Consider the following 23,680-nt stretch of genomic DNA (forward strand, 5'->3'; position numbering starts at 1 on the left):
CAGTCTTAGTAATGCGTTTCGGCCACGTTTTTTGTCAAGCCACATATTTGATTTCGTCACTGAAATTATAGTATGCATATTCACTGTAATTATATCGACAACGCCTCCGTGGTCTAGTGGTATAGAGCGCGGCTCTTGAATCGGAGGTCGTGGGTTCGATTCCCGCGTTGGTGTTATTTCCAAGTCTGGTTAGGACAATGCAGGCTGATCACCCGATTGTCTGACATTGGGTATTGGACATCTGGGTTATGAGAGTAAAGGACTACTTGGGCACTATAAAATTACTCTTGCGTAGCTGGCCGGGTTTTAACGAAACCGGCCGCCGTCACTGAAACTGGTGTGGGAGCTATTATTAATTATCGACAGTCAAACAAACTCATAATCTGAACAAGTTTATTAGAACTTCCTTCGTTTAATGATCTCGGGGCGCCAGTTGACCGGATGCGTCTCCTCCGTCGCCGTGTCGTCGGGTTTGTAGATCTTGATGGTCTTGTCGGCCTCGGCCGTGATGAGGCGCGAGCCGGAGTGGTCGAAGCGCATCGCGAATATCCCCGCCTCCGAGTCCATGGAGCCGGGCTGGACTGCCGCCTGATGATGATTAGAAATTTTAATGTTATGTTAGGTTAACATTTGGACGCCAACAAATTATTACAAAAGCGACAGAAAAAAAACATAGGTTTGGTTGTTATAAGACAAAAATCATATAACATAATAATGTAACAATTAGTAACAAAGCTGCATGAATGGTGCATTACAATAGTAGGCTGATTCTACTATTATTTTTACTATATTATGTTATCAGTACAAAAGTAATACATAATCTGTTGAAATGTTAACTTTATATCGCATTTCAGAAGCTTGCAGCATATATATTTTTTCAGAATGACTCTATAAAGAATTTTTAGGCTAACCCTGGCCTACGCGTTCCTCGTATGAGTGGGAGCCCTTAGTCAATATAAGATGTACAGTATACCTGCAGCCGCTGGAAGTTGTATCCGGTGCGCCAGTCCCACAGGAACATGGAGCCGTTGTCGCCGCCGCTGACGAGCACGCCGTCCGCGTTCGCCGCCAGGCTGTTGATGATGGCGCTGTGCCCGGACAGGTTCTGGATGAACTTGCCCTCCGGACACTGGAATTATACATGTGGTACATGAGCGCAGACAATAAATAGAATATATATATATATATATATATATATATATATATATATATATATATATATATATATATATATATATATATATATACATAATTTGTCACTAGTAAAATGTGAACCGACAAAAAAAAGGAGTTATATCATTACAATTTGTCATTGAACATGAAGATATAGAATAGAATAAACCAATAAATCTTGGTGGTGGTGACTGGTTTAGTGAAACATAGAAGTTACGTATAGCCTATAAAAATGTTTGAGTGTGTGCACAATAAGAGACCAATTATCTATCTTTATACTCTAGCATAAAGAAAATATGACTGACTGACTCTAGTAATCCAGTGGGACGAGAGATGGATACAACTGGTAAGTTCCGGATTATTTTTCTTATCAGACAATTATGAAGTACTTCTTGTATTGCTCTAACTAAACTTCGAGGAATCAATTCCTTCCTAAAGTAGTATAGTAAAGAGCCAAGCTCTATAGCACTGAACCATGGATGCATTGTTTATATAGTTCTTACACTACGTAAGACAAAAATATTAACTTTTCAGGAGAGAGAAAAAAATGAATTTAATTTTGTACAGAGTAGTTCAGATTTACTTTTTAACTATTTTACGAGTTTTTGTTGGCCGACACGTGTTCCGGTTGGCTAAAACGACACATCTTCCGATTTTCTAGCGAATTGCATCAAAAGGTGAAAATAGGCAAAAAGTGACTTTAGTGGTGTTAGAACTTCAATGACGATTTTCAACTTTAATACATTTATACACAGTTTAAATTCCAAAATACATACCTTCCATTGCTTGATGTTATCCGGTGAGGCGCTCGCGAAGGTATACAGTGTGGGGTGCAACGCGAGCGCTCGGACAGACTTCTTGTGGTTGGTGAGAGTGCACATCGACTTGCCCGCGGCTAAGTCCCACAGACGGATCGTAGAGTCGTGGGAACCGGTTATTATCTGGTGATGAAGAAAGATTATAATGTAGACTTTAGGTCTGTGTTTTTTCAACGGAAACTTGGTCTAGAGCGACGTGATGTTTCAAAGAGTCCACCGTGAGGATTTCTGCTAATAATACCAAGCTCGTCAGAACAGTGAGCTCTAAGGCTGTTTACGCGAACTCACGGCGGTGCCGCTCCATTACTCACAGGCGCGGTCGCAGCCTGAAATTTGGGGGGGGGGGGGGGGGGGGTCATTCAGTAGTCACTACACTTTTTTTTTATCTGCGCCCTCGGACGGTTCTGGGTTTTTTTTACCTTACATTTGGGGGGGGGGGGGGGGGGGTCATGTCCCCTGTGACCCCCCCCTTCGGACCGCGTCTGATTACTCATCCTTGTGTTTCTATTTGCCCTTACACACGGCGCCGCCGCGGCGGCGAAAAACGCTGCCGCTGCGTGGTCGTGTGTAAACATGCTGAGAATCGCAGACCATGCTGCGAGGTGTAAGTTCATCATCATCATCAGCCCATTGCCGTCCACTGCTGAACGTAGGCCTCCCCCATTGAGCGCCAACCATCCCGATCTTGGGCAGCCTTCATCCATCCGCTGCCAGCCACTTTCTTCAAATCGTCGGTCCACCGTGCTGCGGGACGTCCTACACTACGTTTGCCTAAGCGTGATGTCCACTCTAACACTTGTCTGTTCCATCTACCATCTTCCCGTCAGACATGACCAGCCCACTTCCACTTCAGCTATTATTCAGCGATCTATGAGCGATGTCGGTGACTTTAGTTCTCTGGCGAATGACTGACTATATTAGGAATTTTGTCTACCAGAGATACTCTCAACATAGCTCTTTCCATAGCAGAGGTGTAAGTTATCTAGGTCCATATTAGCATTCGTAAATCGTATTATTAAACAACTCTCACAGCTGGCTAAGATTGTATCGTACTTAAGCTGATCGCCTATCTGCCAGCACCGTACGCGCCGAACGCACCGCATATTACACGAAATGCGGCGCGTGCGGTGCTGACGAACGTGCGAGGTTTCACATCATTCATAGCGCCGGTAGAAGCGAATTTATAATAAGTTAGACTTATCAGTTACCTGCGGCTCGGCGGCCTGGCACGCGAGGGCGGCGACGGTGTCGGTGTGTCCGGCGAGCGTGTGCACGTTGGCCTTCGTCCGCATGTCCCACACCCGCGCCGTGCCGTCCCGACCCGCCGACACCAGCACGTCGAGTGACGGGTGTAACGCCAGAGTGTAGACGGCGGACAGGTGGCCGTGGTAGTGACGGATCACCTGGAAATGACATTAATTTATGGATTGAACGGGTTTTAAAGCTGATCGCACATTTATCCGCACGCACCGCATTTCGTGACGTCATTTCATACAACCGTAAACTTATAATCATACAACGAATTCTGGGATGCGGCGCGTACGGTGCGGACAAATGTGCGATCACCTTTAATCATCAAGCACATCTGTACTAATATTAAAAATAAGTGTCTTTTCTTTTCTTTTAAACCAATTTTATTGAAATTTAGTGTAAATATAGTTGGCGAGTCCCATCATATCATAAACAATCAATTTTACAATAAATTACTAAAAAAACATAGATTGTACAAGAATTATACAGTAAAAGAATTATATAGAAACAAATCATATTTTACCTTATTATATTCTAGATCCCAGCATTTGACTTGTCTGTCTTCCCCACAGCTGAACAGGTAGGGATGTCTTGAGGACACTTCCAAACCTTTAATGAATAGGAGAGTCAATAAGTATTAATAATGTTTTAAATATTATTGTACAGAACTTAATAAATCCTGGGGCCTTACTCCCGAAACTGATATCGATTTCGATTTTCGATTTCAACGGTTTTTGACACTTTAGACATGCTTTGGACATCTAAAATAGCGCACGATCGTGCTGCGGATCGGTTTGAAACTAATCAACCTCAATGGATTTTGCTATTCCTGACAGCTATGCTAGCGCACGATCGGGCTGTGGCTCATTTTGGAACTAATCAGCATCGAAACATTCGCCAAATCGAAATCTTAGGTGGTCGCGACAAACAAAATTGTCTGAGAATCGACTTTCAGATCGTGTACAAACGTCAAATTTTACGGTAGCAACAGAGGCATCGACATCTATTGAGATCGATTGTTGCCGAGTTAGGTATTGTAAACGTTTTTAAGGTCACTGCGGTATCGATTGGTATGGTGTCGTTTCATTTTTTGTTGATAATAAATATTAATTCATTATTATTTTAACGTAATAATATAGCTAGCCTGCAAGCTTTTTTAATGTGATTGATGGCACCACCAATGGAGCTGTACAGCTATACGATCCCATTTAAGTTTGGTATCGTGCTTAGCTTGGCTCGCCCGCATGTACCTTACCCTATTCCCTTCCCTACCCTCCCCAATTCCCTTCCCATCCCTACCCTCCCCTATTACCCTATTCCCTCTTAAAAGGCACCTGCAGCTCTTCTGATGCTGCGAGTGTCCATGGGCGACGGAAGTTGCTTTCCATCAGGTGACCCGTTTGCTCGTTTGCCCCCTTATTTCATAAAAAAAAAAATGTACCCTTTTACGATTCCTGGATTTTCTTCCAGGAATCTCAACATTTATATTTTATAGGTGATATATTTTATACCTGATGGAAAGCAACTTTCGTCGCCCATGGACACTCGCAGCATCAGAAGAGCTGGAGAAAGGAATAGGGGAGGATAGGGAAGGGAATTGGGCCTCCGGTAAACTCACTCACTCGGCGAAACACAGCGCAAGCGCTGTTTCACGCCGGTTTTCTGTGAGAACGTGGTATTTCTCCGGTCGAGCCGGCCCATTCGTGCCGAAGCATGGCTCTCCCACGTATAAATAAGTAAGGTGCGTCGGACGGACCATTATTATCAAAATAAAAACGAACTTTTGATGTTGGCATGCAGGGATACAAATTTTACAAATTTTATACTAGAATATGTATACTTATGACAATGTTAAGTGTAACTACAAAAGAGAATTTACATATTTGTTTAATGTCAAGATGTTCCTTAACGAAAATAACCATTTTAAACCCACTAAAGTAGAAAATGGGCACATCCATCTAAAGTTTCTAAAGAAATGTATTTTTATGGTATGACGAAAAAACACAAACATTACATAATCTATGTAACATCTTCTATACATCTATACATATAAATAAAATTGGAGTGTCTTTTTGTAACATTGAAAGAACCGTTTTTTACTACATGCATATGAATGTATGTAGGTACATACACCAAAACAACATTTTTTAAAATTTTTGTCTGTATGTCTGTTTGTTCCGGCTAATCTCTGAAACGGCTGGAGCTATTTTGCCGGGACTTTTTTTGGTAGATAGCTGATGTAGTAAGGTGTAACTTAGGCTACTTTTTAACCGACTTCCAAAAAGGAGGAGGTTATATTTTACTTTTTTCATATTTGTTAGGGGACTATCTTTGTTATTTTACTATGTTGACGCGGACGAAGTCGCGGGCAACAGCTAGTATTTCATATTTTTCGTAACCTTCTAATAATTTTAAATAACAATACAACGTTGCCATAACGACGTTGACAAGACGCCATGGCAACATCTCGATTTTGATACGATTTTGTTCCGGAATTCCTACGCGTTACAATGACATCAAAAACGAAATCGAAATCAGACTCGTATCAAGTTGATATCAGTTTCGGGAGTAAGGCACCTGTTTTATTAATATTTGTAGCTGTACAATTAAGTCAATGTAAAAAAAATCATATTCAATTAACACCTTCATCGTGGGTATCGCAGACACAACAGATTTTCAATTGTTATGTGGCAGCTGGCTGCCGCTTGAGGATTAATGGGTTAAAACAATTGTTTTAAACTAATTCTTGAAATATATATCAGTAAAAATAATTTTTAAATTTTTTTATTCTCTCTATGAGAATGTCTGAACCGATTTGGCTTATTTCTGCCTATGTGTATTATATATTATACTTGTGAAAGTCCAGTGAAGGTATATACATATTTGTATGGGAATGATGCAAAGTTCACTGGGTCTTATATTAACTAAAATTAAATATAAAACTTTACCTCTGACTGTGCTCACATGCCCTGTGAGTGATACTTTTAACTTGCCACTGGCTAGATCCCATATTTTAATAACTCTGTCAGCAGCACCTGAAATACAATACAATAATACAATATGATTTGTTTATTGACCATAACAAAATTTACAAACATTTTTACAAATAACGGTCCCCCAAAATAGGCGACACCTGTCCTATGGGGAATATGTCTTGTAAATAATATTAGAGAACAAAATATTTCAGATATTTGAAATAACCAAGTTCAAATAAGCAAATTAAAAATTGGTCAGAAGCTAATACTTACTAATTTAAAAAAGGCTTTACATATACTACAATGAAATAGCCATATAAACGAAGACGCCTAATAGAGATACTCTTATTTACATTATCTGCTTACCTGTAGCAAACCATTCATTGCCAGGTTCAATAGCTACACAGCGTACCCAGCCCAAATGCCCGGATATAACCCTGAACAGTTTCCACGGTGGATGCCACTTGGGTCGAGGCATTGTAGGGGCTTTACGAGGTAATGGAACTATAGCAGTCGGAGTGGGCACAGTGGGCCCTGTGTACGGGAGCATAGCACCCTCTGTAGGAATTGCAGCAGATTCTGCTATGTCTGAAAGCATTATAAATAAAAGTTTGAAATAAACAATAGATAATTGTTTATCAAAAGTGACAAAATTTTGTTTCAGAAAGCAATCTTACTGATTTGAATAAGTACTGAAATCAAGTCTCTTTTGGAAAATTTTGAACATATTATTTTGAATAAGAAATATGAATCCTGAAATGTATCAACAGTAGAATCTAAACTATTAACTGTAATGTAAAGATTGAAAGAATAAAAGTTGTAGTTTTCATGATAACAAATTAAGTTTTTTTATAAAAAAAACTTACTAAACCTTTTACAACTTCTTTATTTTATAATATTATATACCTGATTCATGTGGAGTGTCTGGTCTGCTTAAAACCTCATGTTGTTTAGTCGCTTGTGCTTGTTGTACCGCTGACATCACTAGACCATAGCTGTCTCTGGCCTTCACTGACCTCAGTACTTTCTCTCTGAAATCAAAGTAAGTACATCATGCACTAAGGAATAAATAGTTTACGATTATCAAACTTTCGGTTCAATCTAAAGGCATGCATTGTTTGAAAATATGAAAGTTGAGATAACAGCATTTTATGGTGACGAAATGCTTTCATTTTCTTTTGGCAATAAGCGATCATGTTTATACATTATATTTGATTATAAAAACTTACGCTTTTTCATCAATTGGAGGTAAAATGCTTTGATTTGAGAGGAACATATCATGGGACCTCTTCAATGATCTGAATACGAGGGTGTGCACTGAATGTTTTATAACTTCGTCTGCCATTTTGATTACTATTAATGTTACTTAGTCACTAAACTAAAATCATTTATTATTTAAAACAAATCACAATTTATTTACAGATTTTAGTTTTGGCCGACCGCGTCTGAAATTTGACGATAGCTGTCAAAAGTTAAGTGACATTTGTCAAAATATGTTCTTCTTCTTTTAATAGTGTCAAACCTAAGTAAAGCGCAATAATTAAAAAAATCTTTTTTATGTTACCAAATTCCAGGGTCTACCGTATTGATACCAAACCGTATATATTATTATATAAGCTTTAAGGGTGTCACACACAGAGCAGGTAATGTAAAGATGTATATTATAGCACGATACATCTCGATTCTCGATACATCTTTCTATAGAAATCGTCAGGAGACCACACACAAGTCACACTCACAATATGCTCACAACACTGCTATAATGTATATTTTTGCATCTCTGTATCAAAGCTGAAAATATACATTTATATTTTGATACATCTGTCATCTATTCATCTCTTCTCTTCATAGATGCTCGAAAATTTCTGTGATTATTAGACAGATACAAACAGTGTTGCCACTTGCTACCTTAGCACAGCACTTCACAGGCAGCAGGCAGTCTTTTCCCCAGAGCCTATATTTTCAATTGAATATCTTCAATCCACATCGTTTTGTTTTTTCCACAGTAACAATGCGCACATCAAAATCACAATCCGAATCATCTTCTAATGAACTATCTAGTAAATCTAATAGCAAGTAACTCGAAGGGTCATAGTATTACAACATTAAAAATAAGAACAGCCTGTATTTTAGCAGCTGAAAGGTGAGTCAAGCGGGCGTATACCATTGAAATGTGGGAAAGAATAAAGATACATTACATTACCTGTTGTGTCGTGTAATAACTGATACATTATGATAATTTAAAGCATAAATCCCGGGATGTAATGTATATTAATTCTTCAAGCCCCATAAGCGCATCGGTGATCGCGACAACAATAGAATACAATAGCATTTCCTGGAAACTGTGATCGAAGTACCTGCTCTGTATGTGAAACCCTTTAAAGTTTTGGTTAGTTATAGAATTGGCAATTTATTGATTACTTAGTTAAATATAATTTAAACCACTTGAAAGGTACATTAAAACTGTTTATTGCGTGCGTACAAAAACTTTTCGTAAAATAATAAATAAGTTATTCGTGATACTCATAGTGACACTATTATATTGCTTAGGTAAATATTAATATTACAATATCAAATCTTAATATATTATTTTAATGTTTACAAGGTATTTATTAATAAAATACAACATTAACTTTAAAATACTGCATTGTTGATACTTGGTAGTGATAAAACTGTGAGAGACTAGAAAATGTTAATTGTTACGTGACAAAGCAGAAAACTACCGAGTGGCGAGTTATCTGTTTGTATATTGAACTAATAAAGTTCAATTAAACTAATACATACCTTAATACTATCTTATACATTTTAATTTTAATATTGATCAGTTATTACTACTTATCTATTAAAATTAAAATCGTTAACAGAAACAAAAAATACAAACAAACGAAACATAAATAAATTAATAACTTAAATAGCTTGATACTTAACTTTTCTACATATTATTGATAGTGTAAAAAAACTAAATAAGTTTTCGGCAAGTCCTATTCAGTATTCATATAAAAAAGGAACATACTTATTTAATAATTTAATATTATAGATACAGTCCGTTTATGTATTTTACTTTTGACAGCTTAAGGAAGAAACTTGAAAGTAAAATAAACAGAGACTACATTCGCAGTTATTTAACCTGTGTCGGGAGTCAAGAGTCAGGAGTGTCAGGAGTGTCAGCAGTCAGGACCTTTCCGCTCACGACGACGCGCGACGTAAGAATATTTCACTTTCATTCTAACGCGAACGGTAGCATTCGGAGACCTTTAGTAACTATTTTATAATTATATAATGAAAGAGTAGAGAGTGAAAATATATGTCAGAGTTTATGTCAAAATGTTCTTCGATCAAATTAGTTACCTAAGTCACAAAATGAATCTACTAGTAACTAGACTAACTGCCATACTCAGAGACATTTAATTATGATTAACTTCAATTTAATGAAGAGACAGATAATGTATGAGGCTCATGTCAAAATTTTAAATTAATTACAGTTATATAATGTTCGATTCGCGGCAGTGTCTTGAGTGCGAACGTTGAGGCTGAATTAAAATTTGTACGGGGTATTGCGCATGGTCCTCACTCCTCAGACGAGTCTGTCGACTGTGTCGCTCCAGTCGACGTCGGCAGTGTCGGCGACGGAGAACACCGCGCCGCCCTCGGTTCAGATGGCCGCCTTCTCCGCGTTGTTCGCATCACTGATCCGACGAGAGTGCTGCGTCCGACGAAGCGTGCGCGGCTGGAGATTCAGCGGCGGTAGATTCGGTCGTTCGATCCTCGTCGGAGACGAGACGAGCGGTCGGTTCCCGCGGCGAAGCGTCTCGAGGTTCCGGAAATAGTCCTCGGTGCGGTCGGAATAGCTTTCTATGAGGGGCGCGGGATCCTCGTACTCGACGAAGTGTCGAGTGATGTCGTCGGGCGGCGCGAGCTTGTACAGCGGCGGCTCGACGCACTCGTAGTGGTGGTCGTCGGTCTCGTCGTGCGGGTAAGTGTCGGCGACGAAGTGGCGCGTGCCGCGAGGGGTCAATGCTGCCCATAGAACGCGGGAGTCGAGGGCCGCGCTGCCGTACAGAGCGTTGGAGCCACCAGCCTTGCCCGTGGCGCTCTTGCAGCCGCCGCGCGCTCTGAAAGTATACATATTTGTATGATACAAAATACTTTAATTGCTTGCTAGATGGTAGCTGACGGCACCCTAGGCGGGCGCATAGAGCGTTATGACTTATAAAGCCAACTGCTAGACACAAGCTTGAAAAGAAAATATATTCCTGTAGGGTAAGTCCTCAATTTAATATTCTTCATAGTTTCTCCTTAAACTAGACAGAGCAGCTTAATATCTGTGTTGATAATGTACTTACTCAAGGCCGGATTTATATTGCCGCCCCTCCTAGGACGCCATAGGACGCTGCCGCCTATAGGCCATGGCCTATACTGACTATATATATAAATCCAGTACTGAATATACTCACTCTCGGCACTTGAGCAGAAAGAGCGCGAGCAGCGCGGCGATGCACAGCACGGCCACGCAGCACGTGATCAGCACCAGAAACCACGTGTCGTCCGTCGCCGCCGGTTCTGAAAATGTCGCCTAAGGTCAAGTACAGCTATACTCAATCTATGGCCCACCGGGACTTGCTCAGTGGCCCACATAAAAAAAGGGTCTCCGTAGAGTTACTCCAGCGACGAGCGTGATCGAAGTAAACGAACGGTGGTTCCTTAATCCTTTATGCGGATTTTACATTTTGGGCTGTGTTGGACAATCAGAAAATGTGCGAAGATTGCCAATAATGTAAAAGGAATAACTATTGTCTATCGCCTGAGATTATACATTGTAGCCACCGCAAAATTTTGGTTGCATTAAGTCTGGTAATATAAACCTAAAATTAGCCACCCATGATGCAACGCCTTTGGCGACGGTAATCGCTCTCTATATGCAACCCTGTTTGTTACCATCTCAAGTATCCAAAACCCTCACCATGTCGCGGCAGCTCATGATACTCGACACCCGGGAACACGTCCTCCTGCGGGCACGGCGCGCGACAGGGGGCCAGCTCCACCAGGAACGACGGCAGCGGCGGCGGCGGCATGTGCACTATCGAGTCCGGCGGCGGACCCAGCGAGAGACACTCCGCGCATGACATCCTGCGGAGAGAAGAGAGATTTAGAGATATCATGAAGAAAGAAGAGAGTTAAATGTCCTGGGGATTAGAGGGAATTTTTGTAAAAGTGATATAAAGAGTACAGTATGATGAAAAAGATAATTCTGGTGTGAGAAATTTGGATACTTCCATGACGAAAGACTGACTCTTCCTAAAAGAGATTAGAAGAGAGTAGAGACTGAGACACGGAGAAGACTAGTAGAGATGCCTTTGTAGAGAAGAGTAGAAAACTCCATGAATGCTATAATATATTGTGGTATAGAAGCATGGAAAATTTGTTTAGGGGCCCCATTTGAGAGTGGGGAAGGAGTGATCGAATCTTTGCTGACTGACGTTGGGGCCTCCCCCCTGACTTGGGGACCACCTATAATTTTAAACGACAGATAGGGGGTAGCTACGCCCCTGATGTGGTATGAAATAAACTTTGTTTCCGATAACTATAAGAGTCGCTGAGCAAAGCAGCCGAATCTAGAGTACATGCAGAGAAAATAATGAAAACATCGAATTTTTATGAGTATGGAAAATGTTTTTTTTAGCTTCAAAATGCTACCTAATAAATCAAAACACAACAATATTTTTTAAGACTTTTAGGAGTTAAAACAAGTACAGCTTCAGTGGAATTATTATTATACAAAACAATGCTATAAAAATAAAACAAAATATTATTTAAATGCGCGTCGTACAGTCAGCCTTTACCAAATTTTGAGTAGAAGATATCTTTTGAAATAGTAACAAATTTAAACTTTGAAACACAGACTTTACCCGAGTTATTTGTTCTATCGATTCATAAAATTGTTTCAGTAATTGATAGAAGTTGGAGCAAACAAACATATATAGACTGCTATACATTATCCTACAACTAATTAACAAACATACTTTATACTTCCTTTGGCTTCGCCGCAGTCGGGTAAAAATTATAGGCGCCCGACGATAACAAAACTAAACGATAAGAGAAAGAAGCTTCAATGAACTAATAGCTTGTCAGTCCCTCACTGAGTTAATTTTAATTCAAAAATATCATAAAACAACTTACATTACAATTCGTTGATAATTTTCTACACAAAAACACTCTACTGTTTGGTATCACTATCAGAATGGTCCATACATGGACGCAAGCGCGAATTCTACGACGTTCAAACACACATTTTCAATCAGTGTACTTTTCCAATAAAGAATAATGCATTGCTGATTTTGCTGGTTAACGTTACACGGTTTACGAATGCTTTCATACAAAAGCAGCAATGTATATCGCATAGTACATTAAACTTGCAGGGTAGACCAATCATAGTATAGGGGTAGTTATTGATTCGCGCAAGCGCGGGAGTAATTTTGCGACCCTCGCGTCAGGGATTACTGAAAGAGAACATCATTCAAATAATGCTATCCCTTTCTTGCGTATTCAGGATAGGTAAGTGCGAAAAGTACGGAGAATCAAATTGAAATGAGTATGAGATGTGACGTATAAGTAATTATTTGTACTTATACGTTTTATATGAGCACTAGGGTCTAATCCTGTGGTCCCCAACCTTTTTTTCATATGGACCTAAACATGTCTTAGTCTGGTTGTCGCGGGCGGCGGGTCACAACAATTTTTTTTTAGAGTTAAAAAATATAACGTTCTTCAAAATTAACAATTTCAAAGTCGAGAAAATTTTACGACTTGCACGACGACTTTGCATTATTATTGGGCATGGGCGTGAATTTCAAAACGGTTTAACATTACGCGGACCACAGATAAAGTCCCGGGCGGGCGGCCCACATGCGGCCCGCGGGCCGCGGGTTGGGGATAGCTGTGACTAGTCTATAGGCTTTTCATATGAAAGCGTAATATAATTTCAATAAAGTCTAAGAACTTAATATATAATTGTGCTTACTCATTTAAATATACACTTATGTGCTGTAATATGAAAAGTACCTACCTCGTTTATCAAAGTCAGTTTAAATATAAGATTTAATGTTTTTATTTATGATTGAATATACTTATCATCTAAATTCTATTACCTTCCTCTACATAGAAAGATAGGTACAGACGTACAAAACATCTGTTATATTAAATGTTAATATAACGTTCGACAACTCCTCTAGCGCTCTTCACAATCATCAATCAATCCATGCTGGCCCACTAAAGGCCATCGCCATTTAATGTGGACACACGATACTGACATGACCATCGTCCGCCATCAGCCCATCATACACCACTACTCCGTCTACACAATGACGATGCCTTGTAGTGGGCTAGCAATTATTAGCATGGGCCATTGTGAAGAGGCACCTTTATACATAAACAGATATCGAGCCACGCGCCAAAACAGCCCGGTACGTCTGTACCTTTAATGAAATTTTTCCCAACCTCAGCCACCCACGTCATCAGCTTCCATTTATAGATATTTTAATTTTCAACCTACTTTCAACACACGAATTTTACGATTCAGTTACGAATATTAAAGGTTTTGTTTACAAAAGTTATAGCTTCGGGCTGTTTGTATTGAATGTATAGTCAGAATTTCGGTAACATAACTTTCTCTTGGAATTTTAGAATATAATGAAAATTATTAAAAAATAGAAAACTTAAATTACATTCTTGATCAGTAATATTAGCAGGTATTTGGTAATATTATATCTAGCGGTCTATCAAGACCACCATGAATACGACGTCACGAAGTCAAAAAATATTCTATAATGAATATTATCAAAAGATCTAATATTTCTGATTAGAAATACTATGGGTTTTTCGAGCAACTTTTTGCTCAGCAATATGTTCATCGCCCGGCAAGCCGTGCATTTTTCTAAACGAAAATTATCTTGTTTCCTTTCTTGCAGCAACCAAAGTATTTTCTAAGCGAAAATTATGTAATTTTCTTTCTTGCAGTAACTAAACACGATGAATTTTATTTAAATCGATTTAATTGTCCAAGCGCGAGCTAAAGTAATAGACAGACATATTGTATAGTAATTAGTATGAACTGTACAGTATACTAGTATAGATACCAAAATCGAGATGTGTGGGAATGTCGGAATTTCATAACGCTGCGGCCTGCGCGGCGTGTGAAGTGAAATGCACTCCATATCGTTCATTTGCTCGTGTTAGGGTTCCGTACCAACAGAAAAGCGACCCTGTTAATTGGACATCGCTGTTTGTATGTCTGGTCTGTCGTCACGCATAAACCAATAGGTTTTTAACACGCTTATTAGCTTGGGCTGTATGTAACTGAAACTTTGAGCACGATTTTTCTACCTATTTCTAGTAGTCTAGTTTTAGTCTAGTTTTATTCGAAACTTTGCATACGTATTAAGAGCCAATGACAATTAAATAATTAATTAATTTGTTTAAAGCGTATTTTTTTAGTTTTTTTAAACTATTAGTAGATACAACCTGTTGATCTACGGCCATTCCCAATATTTGATCTATTTCTGGTTTTGCCCTACTAGAGATAGGAATAGCTCACAATTGACATAAAATATATGTCTCTAATGTCTAATGTGAGTTATTCCTATCTCTAGTAGAGCAAAGCCAGAGATAGATCAGATATTGGGAATGGCCGATATACTGTTTGTTAGGCAGTTGAAATAGTAGCTCGAGAACTGCGTTGTTTGCTAGACAATTCAAATAGATGTGTATTTGTTGGCAATTGCCATTAAAGTCGGATACATAATTCACACTCATATTATAAACGCGAACGTTTATTTTGTGACTTCTACTAAACATAAAAATCCATCGTAGTATTTTATGTTCTGGATTAATACTTAGTTTTAACTTTTAATCCAGACCATAAACTACTTTAACCACTTTCTTGGTTCCTTGTCTGCTCTGAATTAATAGTGAACGTTAATTAATCATTTTGCACGGATCCTTCAGTGCGCAACCCCGACTCGAACTTGGTCGATTTTTCAGATAAACGCCAGCGTGAGCGTGGAGTGAAATGCACTTCATATCAGCGTCCATTACGCTCGTTTTGTCTATGATAGTACTTGACATACATACGATTTACGCTGGTTTTTATTATGAAATTTAAAAAGAAAAAAAAAAAACAATTTATTGTGTTTTTTATTACCATGGGATTCATACATCGCAGCGGGAACGTGTATCTTATTATGTGGGAAATAAAGTTTAATTTGGAGCAGCGACGCGACGCATCTTGATGAAGCCGCGAAAAAATATTATGTTCTGTGTGATGTCGCCTATATTAATTAATAATTAATTTTTTTTAACAAAATAACCCTTTTCAAACATAAACAGGAGTTAAACAACTCTTTGAACATTTTGCGAAAAAAATATTTTTAATTCTGAGATTTTGTAGTTTTGGAACACATTTGCAACTAAAGTGGTTTTAAATTTTCTTCCATTTCATATACATAACATGATAACACAATTTAAATGAAACATTAACATAATTTGGAAACTCATTTATTCCCGCATATTTGAGTGGCAATTTCGGGAGAATCAACAGTATAAACAAAGTGGGCCGCCATTGCTGTGACGTCATCAAAATGGCCGCCCCATTGATAAACTGTCATGGCGGCGCGCGCACCCCCGCCTATACAACCATTGATAGATTGTGAGAGGCCGCTTTATAACTTTCGACATCTGAAACATTCAAGAAACAACAAAAAATACAATCTAGGTCCCAGTGTCACAATACTAAGAAGATCTCATGATAATATATCTGAAGCTAAAATCCTACATGCCAAAAAAATACACATACAAACGCACAAAAAACTTAGTCTTTATTAACCGGGAAATAATTATTTATTTTCGGGCATGCCCCCTTTATCTACTCATGCTGGCATACAATACACTAGAGTTCAATAGACGAACTTAATAAATCAATTACTTACCATTAAATCTATATATATAAAAGAAAGTCGTGTTTGTTACAACACTTATAACTCGAGAACGGCTGGACCGATTGCCATGGTTTTTGATTTGTTGGATTTGTTTCCGTCCCGAATAGCAGAATACATATTAAAAACAATGAAAACTCGATAATTATGTGTAATGAATGTTAATCATTTCAATAGATGCTGATTTGTTTATTACATGTCAAACATTTGTTGTCCAATCCTGTCAAATAGTGTTACAGCTATTTTTTTTTGGAGCCTGGTTGCTGAGACCTTTAAGCCACAACTTTATTTTTTTCTGAAGACATCATGTGTGCGTTCAGAAATTTATAAAGAAAGATAGTTAACAAAAGTGTAAATGTCTTTTTATAGGTTGTCTATGATTTTTCTTGATAAACTATTCATACGTAGTGGTTATATACTCTTTGAGGTATTGTCTATGTCTCGAAAGTTCAGGCACGGTTATTATAATTATTTGGTGGTTTTATGCGAGTGCACATTTTAATAACAATGCCGCGTCCTAGAAGATCTAATCTTTCCCAGCGAAGCCGTAATGCAATTGGGCAACGGAATATCGCGAGTCAATTATCTGATGGAGAACGAGAAATTGCACGAGAACAGCGCCGCGTTAGTATGGAGCAAAGAAGGGCCTTAATTCGTGCTTCTCAAACACAAGAGCAAAGAGAGGCAGCCCGTGAAACGGCTAGGTTAGAAACGAGTATATAAAAATAAGTCGGGTTTTCCTTCCTGATGCTATAACTCCATAAAACACGAACTGATTTCCACGGTTTTGCATTCGTTGGAAAGGTCTCGGGCTCCGTGAGGTTTATAGAAAAAAAAAACAGAAAAAACTTAAAGAGAAAAGCAAAAAAACAGGGAAAATCATTTTATGGCAAAACAACGTTTGCCGGGACAGCTAGTTTTATATATAAAATTCTCGTGTCACAATGTTAGTTACCGTACTCCTCCGAAACGGCTTTACTGATTTTTATCAAATTTTATATGCATATTCAGTGGGTCTGAGAATCGGCTACTGGCTACTTTTTATATTGTTAAGTGCATTTGTTGATTAAATAACAGTGAATTATTACAACTCGAACTGACGGTGACCATTGTTTCTGCGACGGGATAGCGATGGACGTTGCCATGGTGCCGCACTTATTTAGTCACTTCAATAAAATAATATTATGGGTTAAATACTTTATATGGCAAAACAACGTTTGCCGGGACAGCTGGTATTTCTATAAAAATATATTTCTTATGCTGTACGTAGCAAGTTCGTAGCACTTTTACTAAAAGCTACGAAAATTGCTACGACAAGGCTACGATCGTAGCAAATGCGTAGCACTTTCGCTAAACGCTACGAACGTTGCTACGACCGTAGCGTGGTAGACATCGTAGATATGCGTAGATTGCCGTAGCCCGTAGAGGCTTGGTGGCGCAAATTTTTAAACGACCTCCAAAAAGGAGGTTATTATGTTCGTCTGTAAATATTTTCATGCAATTCTATATTTTTTGAAATTCTGAATGTTCTACAAGAAATATTTTTTTTCAATTCTATTTTTTACTTTTACTAGTTACCAGCAGCGCCGCCATTTCAATAAGGATAACACCATGGGAGCACTGTACTTTTCGAGATATGAAGCAATTTATGTATTCATGTATTCATTTGAAGTTAAAACTAAATCCAATTTGATCAAACCAATGATCAAATTGGATTTAGTTTTAACTTCAAATGAATACACGAATACATAAATTGCTTCATATCTCTACAAAATATCTCTTCATATCTCTACATAGTCTCTACAAAAACATACTTGCAAACTAATGTGCTCTGGGGCACCGTTATAATTGATGTACTATGTGATATAAATCATCACCATACCTTTACCGTAAAAAGAGGAATAACATAATTATTCTGATTATTAACAGACACCTACTAGCTATGTCCACACTGTGCACTTTCATCTTCAATTTTCGTCATCAACTTTCATATTGGCGCATTCAATTATTGAACGCGTCAAGGAACGCAACGCCAATATTGTCATTTTTGAAGTTTTGGATACGGTCAGAGCGCATGCGTCGCTGGCATGCCTCACGTGCGCTGTTGACTGCGCTATAACGCATGCCCTTGATGAACAAAAAAAGGCACAGTATGGACATAGCTAATGATAATTTTATTGAAACCGGTCGTGTAAAACATTAACCCCCGTACTAATAAACGCTGTGTAAGCTTTGAATAGTTAAACAGTGTTTTGTCTTCGTCAATCCAATTAAAAATGTCACTTGTGTGACAGGAACAAAACACTGTATAACTATTCAAATCTTATACAACGTTTATTAGTAAGGGGGTCAAATTGTAATAAAATAAATAAATAAATTGGAATAAGTGCATGTAAATTGTATATTATTCATGTGAAAAAGAGGAATAATAATCGTAGGTCGTATCGCCTAAAAACGAAAAGGCTTTCAGTTAGCGTGTATTTATATAGCCAACACAAGACTTCATTTCAGTCGGCCACAGGCTTTCTGTAGGTAACAACGCGTTCCATTATCAAAATTATCTTTTTTCCCAAAAATATTATGGACAAGAGTTTTTAATCTGTGCCAGTTTGAATTTGGAAGATAACGTAAGTTTTTTACATTTTAAAATAAGGTTTTTAACTTTAATTGACTTAACAAAGCACATTTTAAAGTAAGTTTTCATTTAAAATAGATAACTGAAATGGTATGAGCCGCACTAGTTAATTATTAAAATAATAATGTTACGTGCTAGGGTTCGAGGATTTGGAGAGAAAGACCTGGTGACTCTCTTGAAGACTTTATTAACACTGCACTAAACACTAGGTCACAACACTTAGCACTAAGTCCAAACACTAATCACTAGGTCCAATCACTAAGCACTATCACTGTCCTAGGTCGTAGCCAAGTTGCAGGTTTCACTGGTTCACTCACTATTGATCACTCCGAAATCGCCTTGATGATAGCTCGAAAGGAACTGACTCGCCGGGCGCGCCTGCGGCTCTTTTTATATGGCGAGACGAATTCCAGAAATTTCCCGATTCACGCAAACAAGTAAACAACCGTGGGAAATTTCTAGGAGGCCCGGGAATGTACCACAATAAAACTGCCGTCCCTGCGATAAGTGCAGTAAGTTGAATTTAATTTAGACCTTATGTACTCAGTCATAAGGTCTAAATTCAAACACGCTAACAAATAAAGGGTAAACACGTAAACAAACATTGGACCTTTTTAGAAGGTTCGAGTATGTACTTGCGCACCACGTGTCCGTATACCATGTACCGTAACACTACTCCCCTCTTAGAGATGCTCGTCCCGAGCATCATTGTTACTGCCATGGTAACGCGCCACGCTGTTCCTACGACTACTCCTTGCCATCTGGGTCTCCCTCTGCGGGCAGTTGAGCTGAATATGGCCCCTCTCGCCGCACTTGTAGCACATGGCTCCAAAACTTTTATTCATGGGAGCCTTGACCTCCTTGACTTCCTCAGAGACCTCGTGGATCTTATGGGTCTGTCGTATGTCACGGCGAACAGCCTCGACTTCCAAAGCATGCGCCAATGCTTCCTTAAGCGAGGTGTGGTGACGAAGCCTCACCGCCGCTCTGACCTCCAGATCCCTGATTCCGTCGACAAATGCTTGCACAATATTCGTGTCGACCATCTTGGCGTCAGCTCCTGGGTGTGCCTTCTTGACGAGTTTTTCAATTTCCAACGCCCATTGTTGTAATCCTTCTCCTGAGCGTTGGACTCTGTCACGAAGTTGAGCACGGAACACGTGCTCCAGGTGTCGCTCCCCGTATCTGGATTCAAGGGCTTCCATCAGGTCTTTGAACCCATTTCCTGTATGTGCTTCCAGGACTGACAAGGCTTGCCCTCTGAGCGCGACAGTAAGAGCGGTCAGGCATTGTTCGTCAGTCCATCCGTTGGCAGAAGCAACCGTCTGGAATTGCTGACGATAAGCGTTCCAGGAAGTAGTACCGTCGTATGGTGGCACTTTTACTCTTGGCCCATGTGTCACTCCAGAATTTCCACTACACGTCGCGACTCCTGTGGTTTCCAGGCGCACTACTTTCTTCTGTAGTTCGGTGATGTTGGTTTTCACATTTTCCATATCCAATCCTAGCCCGGTAACTCGTTCGTCGATTACGTCGACATCTTTACGAAGCGTAGTCACTGTGTCACTGACATCCTTTATAGCCAGAAGCGCTTTCTCTTGGAGGTCCTTTTGTTGCTCTTGTGACTCTTGCAAAGCGCCGAACCTGCGGTCTTGTGCCTCCATCATTGCCCTTTGAGAATCTTGCAAAGCCTGAATTAACTCAATTATGCTTTCCAATTGAGGAGCCATTTGAGGGGTTGCAGAAACAACGGGCGTGGCAGGATGGATGGAGGTGGTCGACGGAGCCTGAGCAGGCGGGGCCCAGTGGGCGGAGCCAGTGGGCGTGGCCTGGTGGGCGGAGCCAGTGGGCGTGGCCTGAGTGGGCGTGGCCACGGCCGAAGTGGGCGGGGCCTGAGGGGCGTGGTCAGTGGGCGGGTCCCGGTGGGCGGAGCTAGTGGGCGTGGCCACGCCCAAAGTGGGCGGAGCCTGAGGGGCGTGGCCAGTGGGCGTGTCCCGGTGGGCGGAGCCAGTGGGCGGAGCTTGGTCCCCAGTGGGTGTGGCCTCCGCAACTCCTCTCTCGGAGTCAATGGCAGCAGCTCGCTGCGCCCTTGTCCTGACACTCCCCTTGAAGTCCTCTCTCGGAGTCAATGGCATCTCCAAATCGCACTTCTGACACCAGTTGTTACGTGCTAGGGTTCGAGGATTTGGAGAGAAAGACCTGGTGACTCTCTTGAAGACTTTATTAACACTGCACTAAACACTAGGTCACAACACTTAGCACTAAGTCCAAACACTAATCACTAGGTCCAATCACTAAGCACTATCACTGTCCTAGGTCGTAGCCAAGTTGCAGGTTTCACTGGTTCACTCACTATTGATCACTCCGAAATCGCCTTGATGATAGCTCGAAAGGAACTGACTCGCCGGGCGCGCCTGCGGCTCTTTTTATATGGCGAGACGAATTCCAGAAATTTCCCGATTCACGCAAACAAGTAAACAACCGTGGGAAATTTCTAGGAGGCCCGGGAATGTACCACAATAAAACTGCCGTCCCTGCGATAAGTGCAGTAAGTTGAATTTAATTTAGACCTTATGTACTCAGTCATAAGGTCTAAATTCAAACACGCTAACAAATAAAGGGTAAACACGTAAACAAACATTGGACCTTTTTAGAAGGTTCGAGTATGTACTTGCGCACCACGTGTCCGTATACCATGTACCGTAACAATAATTACGTATAATTTACATACATTTGCTAAGTAATAAGTATGATACATCATTAAAAACTAGCTATTTGACCGAGCTTTGCTCGGTATTCGATAAAACACGAATTAAATGACATTTTCTAAAAATGATTCCTAGCTAGATCGATTTATCGCCCCCGAAACCCCCTATATACTGAATTTCATGAAAATCGTTGGAGCTGATACCGAGATTCCAATTATATATTTATATACAAGAATTGCTCGTTTAAAGATATCAGATTTCTACTTTCCACCTGTAGAGTTTTAAATTGTAATGGCAAATGTTTTCAGTTTTTAGTGCCATTTTTCTTTCTTTCTTAATTTTAATTTCTCTTTTAATGTGAAATGAAATGAAACTTGTTATATTTTCTTTAAATTTGAAGCAACTGATTTCAGAATAATTGTTCTACTTGTTGACCTACTACTGCGCCGGTTCGAGAAGAACCGGCTAACTGAGCAGACAATTTAACTGGTTTCGTTGTTACCACTACTAAAACTGTAAATTTTTTGCTGTGTAATTCTCATACAATATGTTCCGTTTCAAGTTGAACATTTTTTCATTTGCAAACGTACGTAGCATTGTTATGTTCTGTCTAAATATTTGTAAATCGTTTTATAGGATCAGAGAAATCCTTATCTTTACTGATATTATAATATTTTATTAATATGTTTCATTAATATTATATTATCAGCCTACTAGGCGACTTCAATTTTGTTCTTAATATGTATGTGTTTTAAGAAAAAATAAATTTTATTATTATTATGTAAAAGTGTCTCCGACTGTCTATCTGTCAGTTTGTTTCCTCAACGCGTTAACCGCTGAACCAATTTAGATAAAACTAGCTGTCCCGGCAAATGTTTGCCATAAAATGATTTTCGCTGTTTTCCTGCTTTTCTCTTGAAGTTTTTTCGATTTTTTTTCCATAGACCTCACGGAGCCCGAGACCTTTCCAACGAATGCAAAACCGTGGAAATCGGTTCGTGCGTCCTGGAGTTATAGGGTTAAGAAGGAAAACCCGACTTATTTTTATATAACTAATATTAGAAGATTTGATATTGAGAAAAGGATAATAAATTATAATTTATAACTTATAAGATAGTTTTTACCGGGGCAAAATGTATGGTTCTGGCACGTAAGCGAATTTCTGCTCAATGGACTGCGGGCCATCCATACTAATATTATAAATGCGAAAGTGTGTCTGTCTGTCTGTCTGTTACCTCTTCACATACAAATCGCTGAATCGATTTTGCTGAAATTTATTATAAATATACTTTGGGTCTCGGGAAAGGAGTAAGGACGTAGGATACTTTTTATGCCGGAAAAATGTACGGTTCCTACGCGATAGAAGAATTTTGGCGCAGCTGATATAGTAAATTTATACGTGGGAGAGCCATGCTTCGGCACGAATGGGCCGGCTCGACCGGAGAAATACCACGTTCTCACAGAAAACCGTAGTGAAACAGCGCTTGCGCTGTGTTTCGTCGAGTGAGTGAGTTTACCGGAGGCTCAATTCCCAATCCCGTTCCCTACTCTCCCCTATTCCCTTCCCTTCCCTACCTTCCCCTATTACCCTATTCCCTCTTAAAAGGCCGGCAATGCACTTGCAGCTCTTCTGATGCTGCGAGTATCCATGGGCGACGGAAGTTGCTTTCCATCAGGTGACCCGTTTGCTCGTTTGCCCCCTTATTTCATGAAAAAAAGTAATTATGAATTATACTTAGTAACTATATAGTCATAAGCTGCAATTCATATTTTATTATGTTGGCACTTTTTTTTTTTAATATTCAAAGAATACCGAGTCAATAGTACGCATTCCTTATAGTGCGTGACGGGCTCGCTCTTGGCCGGTTTTTTGCTTATAAATTATAATCATTATAATGTATGGTACTAAACAAAGTAAACTCCATTTCAAATTAAGTTTTTATGTATTATAGTTGTATTACTTGATTATCGCGTGGTTTTGAAATGTGTTATTCTAATGCAAGCTAATGTAATATGGTGCATGTTTATTGTGTATATTATTTTCCAAGTAATAATAGCAATTAAAAACTTGTGTCACTGAACTTGTGACCGTACTTTTGGCATAATGTAAGCGGGAACTGGAATACATTGCATT

General features: G+C 39.4%; 3 protein-coding genes across 4 annotated transcripts in view; 1 reads left to right on the plus strand and 2 right to left on the minus strand.

The window, feature by feature from the left end:
- Positions 1-379: 379 nt before the first annotated feature.
- On the minus strand, positions 380-7,666 carry LOC121733652 (pleiotropic regulator 1). Its single transcript, XM_042123974.1, has 9 exons — positions 7,447-7,666; positions 7,124-7,248; positions 6,584-6,805; positions 6,191-6,277; positions 3,766-3,851; positions 3,200-3,394; positions 1,950-2,114; positions 974-1,129; positions 380-588 (listed from the first exon to the last, which is right to left on the minus strand). Exons 1-9 carry the CDS (start codon positions 7,560-7,562, stop codon positions 397-399), a joined length of 1,344 nt encoding a protein of 447 aa, XP_041979908.1. The 5' UTR covers positions 7,563-7,666; the 3' UTR covers positions 380-396.
- A 1,983-nt stretch (positions 7,667-9,649) lies between these two features.
- The window catches only part of LOC121733656, a 41,765-nt gene continuing 27,734 nt past the window's right edge, over positions 9,650-23,680 (minus strand). Inside the window, exons 1-4 of one of the 2 annotated variants that reach the window (XM_042123979.1) lie at positions 12,395-12,477; positions 11,178-11,344; positions 10,672-10,777; positions 9,650-10,329 (exon numbers count right to left, since the gene is read on the minus strand). In XM_042123979.1, coding sequence (XP_041979913.1) covers positions 9,870-10,329; positions 10,672-10,777; positions 11,178-11,344; positions 12,395-12,396 — 735 coding nt within the window. In that variant the 5' untranslated portion in view covers positions 12,397-12,477 and the 3' untranslated portion in view covers positions 9,650-9,869. Of the gene's footprint in view, positions 10,330-10,671; positions 10,778-11,177; positions 11,345-12,394; positions 12,478-23,680 lie in introns of those variants that run through there. The other variant, XM_042123980.1, reaches the window with a different exon arrangement.
- Positions 18,731-23,680, plus strand: part of LOC121733654 (potassium channel subfamily K member 1-like) — a 40,040-nt gene continuing 35,090 nt past the window's right edge. The window contains exon 1 of the mRNA XM_042123977.1: positions 18,731-18,830. The gene's annotated coding sequence lies outside the window, so the exon portion shown is untranslated. The remainder of the gene's footprint in view (positions 18,831-23,680) is intronic.

This window comes from Aricia agestis, chromosome 14, assembly GCF_905147365.1.
Source record: "Aricia agestis chromosome 14, ilAriAges1.1, whole genome shotgun sequence".
In the NCBI taxonomy this organism is placed as follows: domain Eukaryota; kingdom Metazoa; phylum Arthropoda; class Insecta; order Lepidoptera; family Lycaenidae; genus Aricia; species Aricia agestis.

Excerpts from the sequence above, each read along its gene's own strand:
- LOC121733652 (XM_042123974.1), bottom strand. The coding sequence starts at position 7,562 with ATGGCAGACGAAGTTATAAAACATTCAGTGCACACCCTCGTATTCAGA. Across the intron at positions 3,395-3,765 it reads GGGATCTAGAATATAATAAG|GTGATCCGTCACTACCACGG; the intron begins GTAAAATATGAT and ends TGTCATTTCCAG. Across the intron at positions 1,130-1,949 it reads ATAACATCAAGCAATGGAAG|TGTCCGGAGGGCAAGTTCAT; the intron begins GTATGTATTTTG and ends GTATAATTCCAG.